This window comes from Schistocerca nitens, chromosome 6 (genome assembly GCF_023898315.1).
Source record: "Schistocerca nitens isolate TAMUIC-IGC-003100 chromosome 6, iqSchNite1.1, whole genome shotgun sequence".
Classification (NCBI taxonomy): domain Eukaryota; kingdom Metazoa; phylum Arthropoda; class Insecta; order Orthoptera; family Acrididae; genus Schistocerca; species Schistocerca nitens.
Genome location: NC_064619.1, coordinates 477,317,329 through 477,329,442, shown reverse-complemented (window position 1 = coordinate 477,329,442; position 12,114 = coordinate 477,317,329). Strand labels below are relative to the sequence as shown.

Sequence of the window (12,114 nt, the reverse complement as noted above, 5' to 3'; positions counted from 1 at the left end):
GCATCTTTACCCCATGGACTCATGGTGAGGCTGACCTACTAAAATTCCTGGAATCTCTAAATACCTTCTCCCAATTAAATTCCACATGGTCCTATTCCAACTCCCATGCCACTTTCGGTGATGTTGATTTTTGTCTTCACTGAAGCCAGCTACACACTTCCGTCCACATTTAACCTACCAACAAACAACAGTACTTACATTTTGCCATCTTTTCCATGTCAAATGTTCCATCCCATACAGAGATAGCATCTGAGGCAAACATATTTGTTCAGATGCAGACTCTTCACAGCAATACACCACCATTCTCACCTCAGCCTTCACTGCACTTCCCCACCAGCCTAGTTAAAAAGCAGATTTCCCAGGCCATCATATCCAATGCTGGTACTGCTGATCCCTCCCCAAAACAGCTTCAGAGTGCGCCATTGGTGTGTCAGTATTATCCTGGTCTGGAATGTGTTAATCAGCTACTTTGACAGGGTCATGCTTTTCTAAAATCATGCCTTGAAGTGAGATCTATTCTGTCTGATAGATTTTTATCCATCCAATTAAATAATTTTATCAATAATTGTTTTCATTGTTACATAAACAATATTTTGTGTGATTCTCAAAAGTTTCCAGGTAGGATTGTCGAGTAAATAACTCATAAAAACCCGTAAAAGGCAATTTTTAGTAATACATATTTACATAATACAGATAGCTGGAGCAGAGAAGATACTGTGTTTATAATTACATCAGTAGTATCTGGTAATATGACACAAAAGATAGCATTCTGTGACTTTCCAAATTAGGAAAAACAATTTTAAGTGGAAAAATTAACTTAAAATTTGTATTTTCGTCTTAAATTTGTAAGTTAAAGGAAGCCCATAAGTGTGTGGGCGTCAACTAAATTTCAACACACTAAGAGGGAGCTTTAACACAAAACATCTGCCAGATCCCAAGTACTTTTGGTTCTCTACTGTTTTAAGAGTTTGAAATATACATTTTTTAAAGGGCCATACCATTCACAAAAATTAAGATAAAATGAAAATAATTTATTTCTTTTCACTTATGAGATAGGGGTCTAATATATATTTTTCCCCTGAGAAATTCATGACCAAGAGTTGACATGACCTGTATGAGTTGAGAGGTAGTGCCCAAAGGTAGGAAAGTCGACAATAGTTTGGAGTGTGGTATGTTGATCCAGTGCCCCTCCATTCTGCATCCAGGGATGAATAACTGAGGATGGCATGGTGATTGGTTGATTATTGCATGGTCTTCAGGGTCTGATTGTGGGGATAAAATAACTTAAAGATGGCATAGTTCTGCTATTCTTAATGAGTTATTCAGTAAAGAGTAAACTGTCCTCAGTCAGAATGACTTTGTGAACACTGCAACATTGTATTAGGCATGGACGTATTACAGATGGTGTGCCTAATGGACTGACTGAGCTGGTTACAGAGGGCCTGCAGTTTAGTGTGGACTCCAACAACAGTAGAACTTTTCATTTTTTTGTATAGGCCCTACACCAATGATGGAGGTGAAAGAAACAAGGAATAGAAAAAGACTCTAGATGGCTTGGGGATTAAACCTTAGATCCTTAAGGGTTTTTTTTACTTCACTTCCCAATCTCCCAAGACTTGGAACAAAAAAAACACCTGTTAATTACACAGTGGTGAGGTGGCAAGTGACAAGAGCCAAATATTGCAAAAGTTCGCAAAGATGTTGTTATACTTCATTCAGCTGTAATGAAGATGATAATTTTGTGGCTAAAAAGTTAGTGTTTCTGGTAGTGTAAAGGCTTATAGTTTGATCTGGTTGAAAAAGGCTAAAAAGTTAGTGTTTCTGGTAGTGTAAAGGCTTATAGTTTGATCTGGTTGAAAATGGAGCAAGTAGTATCTCAAATAAAAACCAGATTTATTCAGTGTAGAAATGATTAATATGCCAGCAGTGATCAGTTGGCAGCGATTGTAAAGAGTGCTTAGCAGAATTTGTAAAGAAAATGTAATTTCTGTAAGATGGGCATTATTACTACACTATTTAAAAAGGCTGACAGGAAAAAGTGCACTCATGGCAGAGGAGTAAATCTGTTATTCCATGGACTAAAATTCTAAGAGGTCCATCCTTCTCAACAAAATAAAAAAACCTACTCTGGAGGAAGAACATCAAAATAGTTCTATAACTAAAAAATCCAATAATGATGTCATTTCTGCCAGAAGAATGCTCTGTGACAGGGTTAGTCGACCTTTTTTACCCTCTGCCCACTTTTGTATATCGATTAGTAATAAATGTTTCTTACTTAGAGGGAAGGGAAGTAACTTTACTTTATTTAACTTGCTGTAATTCTGCTTTATAATTAATAAATACTTTATCTCAGTTTTTTATGAAAAGCTATTGAAACTGTTTTTAAAACCCCAACAGCCCACCATGAAAGCTGGAACGCCCACTAGTGGGCAGTAGGGAACAGGTTGACTACCATTGGTCTATGGGAAGTACTGGGAGAACAATAAAACACTTATTAGTGTTCGTAAGGACATCAAGAAAGTCTAGAACCATGTACCATGCAGGCATATGTGGGAATCTTTGTGCCACAAGAATATATTTAATAGTGCTGTTGCACATGTAAGACAGATTATAGAACCAAGAACGGTGTACAGATCTGAAGTGGAATTGCAGGTTAGTTCAAAACAGTTCAACAAGAAAGTTGCATTTTGCTTCTTTTCTTCATTATACTGGATAAAGTTCACAAAATGCGCCTCAAAATGAACACTATGGATTGCTAGCAGCTTGTTTAAGAGTTGTCGATAAATATGGTAGATAACTTTCAGCACACTGTAGTATTGTTTCCTCAGACAACACCACATGTCTCAGAAGATTGGAAACAGAATTGAAGAAGCTTCTATGTGGCGTGTCAGTATTTCAGATCGGAACATTTTCACAAGGTTATGGTATCAGTCTGTCAAAACATACCTCTTGCATATGGGCTAGAAGTAGAAACAGTTACTGGACCAAATAAGAACCATCTCCAACCAACAGAAATGAAGTTCCTTTGGTCATGCATATAGAAAACAAAAATAAATAAAATGAAGAACTGAAGAAACTACAGTGGTCTGGGCATTTGAAGAAGATAGCTCCCTATTGTACAGGCATATAAAGAGGATGGCTTTCCACAGAAACCCTTGGACTTACTTGGACTGAAATGCCTCAGGGTGGAGACCAAGAAGGAAATTTTGTTGTAGTTGGCTGGAGTAGATCCTCAGGTACCTTAAAATTCAGTAAGCTAATTAGCACCAGTTTAACAAGTAACAACTGCTCAAGGACAAAAATGTCCATTGTTCTCTGGAGCAGAAAAATAACTTGCCTGCTTAGCTACATGTTGTATGCACTAAAAAAGGAGTCTAATCAAAATATACTTTTTTACTAGTTCATAATGTCCTTTAAACATTGAATTACAAGAATAACTCATGTTTGATGAAAATTAATATTAAAAGCATTGGGTACAGAAAAGCAGTATCTGTCAGCTGCTGAAACAAGAGCACTTAATGCTGGGCTGATTGGCATGAAATTAATGCCCAATTGAGCAACAGCACAGGGCCAGGAGTGTGTGTGAGAAACCTTGACAAACTTTCAACTTTTGTAGTCCCTTCTTCCTCAGTTGCGTGTAATATTACGGTATAGTTATAATTTTTACGTGGGTCGTCTGACAGCAACTGAATAAAACTCAATTTTAGTGCCATAAGCTTTTCGCCTTGATTTTCTGCAAGGCATCATCAGCGGGCTGGAATATGTACATGTGTTTGCTATTTAAAACACGATACAAAAAACATATCAAGTGTTGGAAGTACGAAACAAACCATTCCACATTTGCAGAACATTTAAAACACCATAACCACCAGCCTACAAACATAGAACAAGAATAAGCAACCATGACAAACATCTTATACAAACGCAAGAAAACTTCCACATTCAGAAAGCCATCGCAGAAAACGAACATGTGATAAACGAACACACACACATCAGCACAGACTCCTTACTACACTTAATAAAAGAAATGGTAAGATAAAACACACACACACACAAATGTATACACGAGCATATTTCAATAATTACAGTTGAAAGTTTGGCAGTAACATTCGATCTTTAGCAAAAACATCTGACAGTTGGCAACTGAAACCAAAACATTGCACCGAAACAAGTGTTCAGTTCATAGTGCTGTGAAATGTGGGGAAAAAACTGCAAATTGGCATTTATAAGAAGAACAACAACACCAAAAATGCAACAGGAGTGTAATATGTAGGAAATTGCCCAAGCGACCTGTAAGTACAGTTCAAAATATTACTACTTAATAGGAAATACCAACCACCAGAACTGTTTATAACCTATAGGTACAGTGACCAAAATGAGATTAAATAGCAAACATATGTACATATTCCAGGCCACTGATGATGCCTTGCAGAAAATAAAGGCGAAACATGTATGGCACTAAAATTGTGTTTTATTTAGTTGCTGTCAGATGGCCAATAAGTAAAAATTATCAATATACCGTAATTGACAAATATTGTTTTAAAATGACAGCTGTAGTACACTCGCCAAGTGAGGTAGCACAGCTGGACTTGCATCCACAAGAGTGAAATTTTAAATCCCCTTATGGTCATCCTGAGTTAAGTTTTCCATGATCGCTCTAAATTGCTTAAGGAAAATGTCTGGATGGTTCATTTTGAAAGGGATGGCCAATTTCCTTCATCCTTTCGTAACCAAAGCATATGCTACATATCCACTGATGCCGTTGTTGACGGTATGTGAAACTAATCTTAATTTTTGTAGTACATTTAATATATAAATGATGACTGACAACCTCAGCTGCCGACAGGTGTTGTTGTATACCTATATACATTTAATATATAATAATACCTATAAGAAGGAATGTTGTGAGATAGTGAGACATTTTGTATCTGGAAGGAGATCTGAATTCGTAAAAGAATAATACGCTGAAGTTGTCTTACTGTGTGTGGTTCTAATGCTCTCTCTCTCTCTCTCTCTCTCTCTCTCTCTCTCTCTCTCTGTCTGTCTGTCTGTCTGTCTGTGTGTGTGTGTGTGTGTGTGTGTGTGTGTGTGTGTGTGGTAACAACTACCAACGACCTTGAAGACCTTTAGTGAGCTCACCTTTACCACTCTTAAACTTTGAAATTCTGTTTTGTAGCTGTAATCTCTTGTACTTCTTAAATGAGTACGACATTAGCAATTGTTTTAGGACTCTAATTCATAAACCTTGGCCTCTCTTAACTAGTCAGGGTTAATTGAAGAGTTGTTGATAATACTAAATCCAAACTTTTCTGTGTTTTCTGAATAGGTGGTAAAATTTCCAAAATGCTAGCAATATAATAGGATTCAATGAAATTGTTTGTAGGTGCCTGGAAACCAGAGGACATTTAATGCAATTTCAAAGTGGTTTTTGGGCACTCTCGTTCACCACAGGTCAACTGATTAGTCTGAAATCTGCAGTGTGCAATGCTTTCACACATCACCAGTACATGATTGCTATGTCCGTTGCTGCAGAAGGCACGTGATATAACTTGGCATAGTCACATCTTGTCTACTCTGTATGAGTGGGACTGTCATGGCTGCTTTCCTGTTTTTATCCAGAATTTCGTATTGCTCTGACTGTTCCAGGGCCAGTTAGATTCAGTCCTCAGCAACCAAATATAAAGTGATCATCATTGCAATGAATGATACCATTACTGTAGTGGGACCCACAGTCTCCACGTCACTGTATGTGGACAACCTTTGCCTGTATTGAAGCTCTTCACCATTGTGCACCACAGAGTGCCAACTTCAGGGGCCATACAGAAAGTACATAACTGGTCTCTGAATGATGGATAATGATTTTATCTCATTAAACTCAAATTATGCACTTGGGTAGACCCAGGACTGTCCATCTGCACCCAGAACTTTGTCTTGGTAACAAGTTGCTTGAAGTCATTGAATCTTTCAGATTTGTAGACCATTTATTGGACACTAACTTAACATGCACACATGTACATTGACCCACGGCAGATTGAATGAGGAAACTTGATACCCTCAGATTTCTCGGCAACACCACCTGGGGCAGAAACCGCACAGTTCTTCTGTGGTTCTAAAAAGCTTTGATTATATCTCACCTGGACGACTAAGGATGTGTGTCTTACGTGTTGGCAGCACCATCAGTATTCTCTACCACAGTGAGGTTTGATTGGCAACTGGAACCTTCTGTGGAATCTTCTGTCTGAGCCCAGTAGATAGCCACCTAGTGGAAGCAGTTATCCCACCACTGAGTATCAGATGCCAGCAACTCCTGGCAAAATATGCGGTCAGTCGGACAGATGTCTACCCATTCATGTTATTCAACTGTGTTTTGCAATCAACAGTTCAGACTTTTCATGAATCGTCCAAAAGTGGCTAGACCACCTGGAAAACTGTTGGAGGTGCCATCCAAGAACCTCCAACTGCTATTTCTTTTCTTTGTTAGAGTTTCCAGTCCTATGATTCGGATGGTTGGTTGATCTGTGGGGGACGGACCACACACCTGATTTGTATGGACCTTGTCTGTAGTCCTAAGGCAAATACTGATCCCACCATTGTCAGGCACTTGTTCCATGTGGTTCTCCACAGCTTTCCAAACTAGACAGCCTCTACTACACATATATCTCAAAAATCAATAACAGAATTGATTTTGCTTTTGTACAAGAGGTATTCTATGCCAAGTGCACGCAGTATGTGCACAGCAGAATTGGTTGCCATATCATGGACTCTTTGATTAAAAATTTTGCCGCATAGGTCTTCTTGGTTTGTAGTGATTCCATGAACTAGTTACAAGGCATATCTTAGTGCTAGCCCAAAAACATTTTGGTTGCCAATATTCAGAATGTATTAGTTGACTTCCACAGTTCTGGAACGACTGTAATATTAACATGGACACCGAACCACAGGAGCGTTCTGGTAAATGAACTTGCTGATAAATTAGCTAAAGAAGCAACCACAGGGGAGAAATTGGAAATCTGAGAACCAGGCTCAGACCTATGATTTCAAATGCAACATAAAGTTTTGAAAATCTGGGATATACATTGGCAGGCTGCCGTAACACTCAACAAGCTGAGTGCCATAAAGGGACCACCAAGGTGTGGCATACTTCTGTCCAAACCTCTTGGAAAGATACCATTGTACTGTGCTAACTACGTATTGGCCACAAGTCTCTTTTGCATCAAGAGGACACTCTCCAGTACAGCTTAGGTAGTCGTCTGACGATAGCCCATATTCCCAGTGTGCGCTCTGTCTGATACACAATTATGCATATATGTATTTTTTATTATTGACTCTCAAGTTTGTATAGGCTTAATTTTCTCATCCCATTTTAATTGTACTGACTACAATGACGCTTGGCATATCCGTCCGTAACTGGCTAGTTTTCAGCTTTTCTCACTTTTAAGAATCTGACTTAGGCTACTGTCATGCAAATTTCCAACCAGAACCATAAGGTTATGAACTCTGGAGCTGACAGTTCTCATTCCACATCATTTTAATTGAATTGCCAGTACAATGAGGGACTGATAACAAAGGAGTTTAAGCCATTTTAATCCCATAATAATAATGATGAAATTTTAAACTTTTCTAAAAAATAGAACATTTTCCTTTTTAATTTAACAAAAAAGTTACATATTTTTGAAAATAACTATTCTGTTGCAAAATATTCTCTGTCTGATCATAAACTTCATATTCTGATATTTAGTTCATTTGAAATTCTGCAGTGTTGTGTATATCATGTGGCTCTGCTACTCACAGGAGAAAAGGGAAATGTTTGCCATTATGTGGTGGTTAGTTTGCAACCTTTTTCTCTCTTGTCAAAACCAATCTTATTTTATCCATATTCACAATAAATTTCAAGCCATTGTGGTTCTTATATGCCTGCTGCTCAAGTTCGAAAGACTAATAGTCAGTAGTAACGTGGGTGGGCGCATTAGTATTTCCTGTCCACACACACACACACACACACACACACACACACACACACACAGAGAGAGAGAGAGAGAGAGAGCATATTTGTAGACCCAAGCATACACTTGCATCATTGATGTTTGGGGGGATAAAATATGCAAAAGGAAACAAACAGTTCAGCATTGTGTGCTGGTGGTTCTTATACCTCGAGCATATTGCATTGAATTGACACTTGTATGTCTACAAAGTATGTCAGTATAAATACCAAAAACTTTGTAAATTATGAAGATTTTACTTTATTAAATTTAAAATTGCTGTTTGATTTTATAGACATGACTGTCTTATAACTTAAAATTGATAGTGACATAAGCATTTGCTTTTTTCTGTTGCAGGTAGAGTAATAACAGCAGCATATGTCCCACTAATCAATTACCACAGCTTATTCCCAGATGCAATGACAGCACTACAGTTATTAATGCCATCAGCTGCGAGAAGAGGGATGTGAAATTGACTGAAAATGCCAAAAAATAAATGTACACTAGACTGTGAGATCACATTTGTGATAATTATGTGGCACAGGAACACATAGGGTGCATTCTGAAAATCAGCTTGTTTCAGAATGTGTATGTTGTGTCAACATGTGAAATTTATTCTGTATATAATGAATATTTGATGAATGTGTGAGATATTAGTGTATGTTAATATTTTTATGTTGTTTAAACTTTTTATGTTAGGAGAATGAGAGTATTTCCATGTTGTAATGTGTTTATCTTTTTGTACAGTTGCATTGTACTGAAGTAAAGCACTGACTTTGTGATTTATTGTTTTTACTTGTTGTGCAAGTTTGATAAAGATCTGACGGGAGTGTTGATGGTACTGTAAATTGACATATTAAATAAAAAGATTTTTTTTGTACTGTAACATCCACCTTTAAGCCCGAACAGTGAAGTCTAGTGTGGGGATTCACAGGTGGGTGTCAATTCAGAAATAAAGCAGACACTAAGAAAAAGAAGCAACTGGACAGACAAAAGCATAAATAAATATTGAAGTTCAAATGTTCATAAATTGAAAACTAATTCCAGCTTTAGGTGGCAAGAGTATATTTCTGCAGATGAAGAAATAGTTGAACATTGTGCCAAAGTTGTATCAGGGTCTCTCTTTCTTTCACCCACCCCCTGTTGGGAGTTTTGCCTTTCTATCAGGCAATTAGCATGTTCTCTTTTAAATTGTGATTCCATGAATAATACTTACCAAGTTCTTATCCTACCTCACTGTAGGAACTCTACTAGATACCTCTTGGTTCAGGTTTAGCAAACCAACCTTAAACTGGGTGATCGGTGGTGCTATGAGACGTATGGTTTGAGTGGACGTAGTTAAATACATTGTTGGCATTTTCGTCTTTTGGAGAGTGTTTCTCGGTTTGACCACCAGAGTGAACTACACGTGGGGTATAGGCTGCCATTCTCTCAATAGGCGATTTTCCCATGTTCAAAATACAGTTCTGATTGAATGTTGTAACATTCAGAATAACACCAAATAGCATTTTCAGCCAATATCATTACAAAATGTTATTTTTTTATGTAGTTAAAGCTTACAGATAGTTAAATTGGTCTTGTGATCAGCAGTGCTCTGTTATTGACTGAAGCTCTGATGATGTCGCAGGGTAGCAGTAGGGCGAAGCTATACATTTGTTCCAGGAGTGTTGTTCCTTACTTTTTCTGTAAACAGTTCAGTTATTTAGTAAAGGGAAATGCATTTACAACTTTTAAGTAACAATGGAAAGGAATTTTGTGAAGGTTGATGTGTTTATGTTCTCTTTGTTCTTCAAAAACAATCCAGATCTTCATTTTCCAGATATAAGAAATGTGAAAATTGCTTTGTAAGTGAAATATACTTACATTTTAAAGCTAATTGTTGCTAGAGATACTTTTATACAATTAGAAAAAAATTATAGGCTCCTACTTGTTTGTGTCAATAGACTTACTCTAAAGTCACTACAAACTATTATACACCATAAACATGTTTGTAAAAGAGGATTGCTACATGGATTTAGTGTTTTTCCTACCAAATCCATTTCACTTTTAAATGAACATTCTAATTTTTACTGTGACCACTGATGATACAGTATGTGCACACATGTGCAGCTACCGTTCGGATTCAGGTTAAATTTTGTGTGTGTAAATTCATCTTGCACACTTGTTACTCTTTACAAATCGTTATGCACGATTTTTTTTTTTTTTTTTTAAATGCGTGGTTACAAAGAAAATTGTCAGGTTAACTTGTCAGTGATACCCTTGCATTCTCTACTTATGTTTAAGGACTTGAAATTAAGTGTTCAGTTTTCATTCTGTAGGTTGCCCATTCATTCCAGGACAAATACCTGCAAAGTGAGGGCAGTTTGTATTCCGCTACTTTGGTTCTGAATGAAAATGTAGACAAAATAGTTTTTTAGTGCCATGATTGTGCAGCTTCAGCTGGTGGTTGTAAGCGCACAGTGGCCTTTCTCATGTGGGCTATCAATAGAATGAAAGACCTTTGTGTGCTTCAGTGGAATGCTACTGGTAAAAGCCAGCAGTTTCTCAGAGTGGGCACTTTGCTTAAATATAATACTGTGAAGCAGCTGTCAAGAAATCGAAATTGTCGTATTCTGAAGTGGTACATTGCAAATGTAAACATAAGCATACCAACCTGTATGTGATATTACCTTACACCTTTGCAGGTGCAGACCATAATATTTAAAAGTGAGATAATAGAATAATTTCATGTGGAGAGTTTACTTACATGAAAGTGATCCTCACAGAAGCACACACATAGTGACCACTATCTCATTTGGATCTTTCAAGAGCTACAGACCTTCTCATTCTTTGGAACAGTGTAGTAGTATCCTTTGCAACCTATTTTCCTAAATGTAAATTCCAAAGCCAGCTATAACTGTGAACGAGTTTTTCGACAGTAGCAGTAGTGTGTAAGCTAGTGATATCACATGACTTGGAGCATTTTAGTGAGCTTTGAAATCATTTTAATTTAATTTCTGTTTTTTAATATTGAAATTTATAAGGAAGAAAGCATGTTATGAGAATAAAATGACACACATTTAAACAATTTCCGGAACACAATCAAAAGCTTAGAGACAAAGAGTTAATCCAAGTGTTTCTTGACTTTACTGTGCTGAACTCGAGTTTGTCTGAAGTCAGTGTTCATAAGTGCCAAAGCATTTTGACATTTTTCTCAATATTTATAGCCAGAGCTGTGCTTCTACAGCTAATCTTTTTGTTATACAATTCTTAGAAGTATTGTTGTCTGATGCCTGCAGGGTAAATACAAGCTCTTTTTCCACAAAAAAGTTTTCATTGAAAATACACAAGTCTTTAATCCTGTTGTTTTAAGAACTTGTGTGCCTCAGCGATACAGATAACCGTACCGTAGGTGCAACCACAATGGAGGGATGTCTGTTGAGAGGCCAGACAAACGTGTGGTTCCTGAAGAGGGGCAGCAGCCTTTTCAGTAGTTGCAGTGGCAACAGTCTGGATGAGTGACTGATCTGGCCTTGTAACACTAACCAAAATGGCCTTGCTGTGCTGGCACTGCGAACGGCTGAAAGCAAGGGGAAACTACAGCCGCAATTTTTCTCGAGGGCATGCAGCTTTACTGTATGGTTAAATGAGGGCATCATCTTGGGTAAAATATTCCGGAGGTAAAATAGTCCCCCATTCGGATCTCTGGGCAGGAACTACACAAAAGGACGTCGTTATCAGGAGAAAGCAAACTGGTGTTCTACAGATCGGAGTGTGGAATGTCAGATCCCTTAATCGGGCAGGTAGGTTAGAAAATTTAAAAAGGGAAATGGATAGGTTAAAGTTAGGTATAGTGGGAATTACTGAAGTTCGGTGGCAGGAGGAACAAGACTTTTGGTCAGGTGAATACAGGGTTATAAATACAAAATCAAATAGGGGTAATGCAGGAGTAGGCTTAATAATGAATAAAAAAAATAGGAGTACAGGTAAGCTACTACAAACAGCATAGTGAACACCTTATTGTGGCCAAGATACACGAAGCCCACGCCTACTACAGTAGTACAAGTTTATATGCCAACTAGCTCTGCAGATGATGAAGATATTGAAGAAATGTTTTACGAGATAAAAGAAATTATTCAGATAGTGAAGGGAGATA

The 12,114-nt window shown here is 37.5% G+C and overlaps 1 protein-coding gene across 8 annotated transcripts in view; it reads left to right on the top strand.

Annotated features, from left to right (window-relative positions):
• Positions 1–8,865, top strand: part of LOC126262570 (RNA-binding protein 39) — an 81,009-nt gene extending 72,144 nt beyond the window's left edge. For all 8 annotated transcript variants that reach the window (XM_049959279.1, XM_049959278.1, XM_049959277.1 and 5 more), the window contains one exon: positions 8,337–8,865. In XM_049959279.1, coding sequence (XP_049815236.1) covers positions 8,337–8,449 — 113 coding nt within the window. In that variant the 3' untranslated portion in view covers positions 8,450–8,865. The remainder of the gene's footprint in view (positions 1–8,336) is intronic.
• The last annotated feature ends 3,249 nt before the right edge of the window (positions 8,866–12,114 follow it).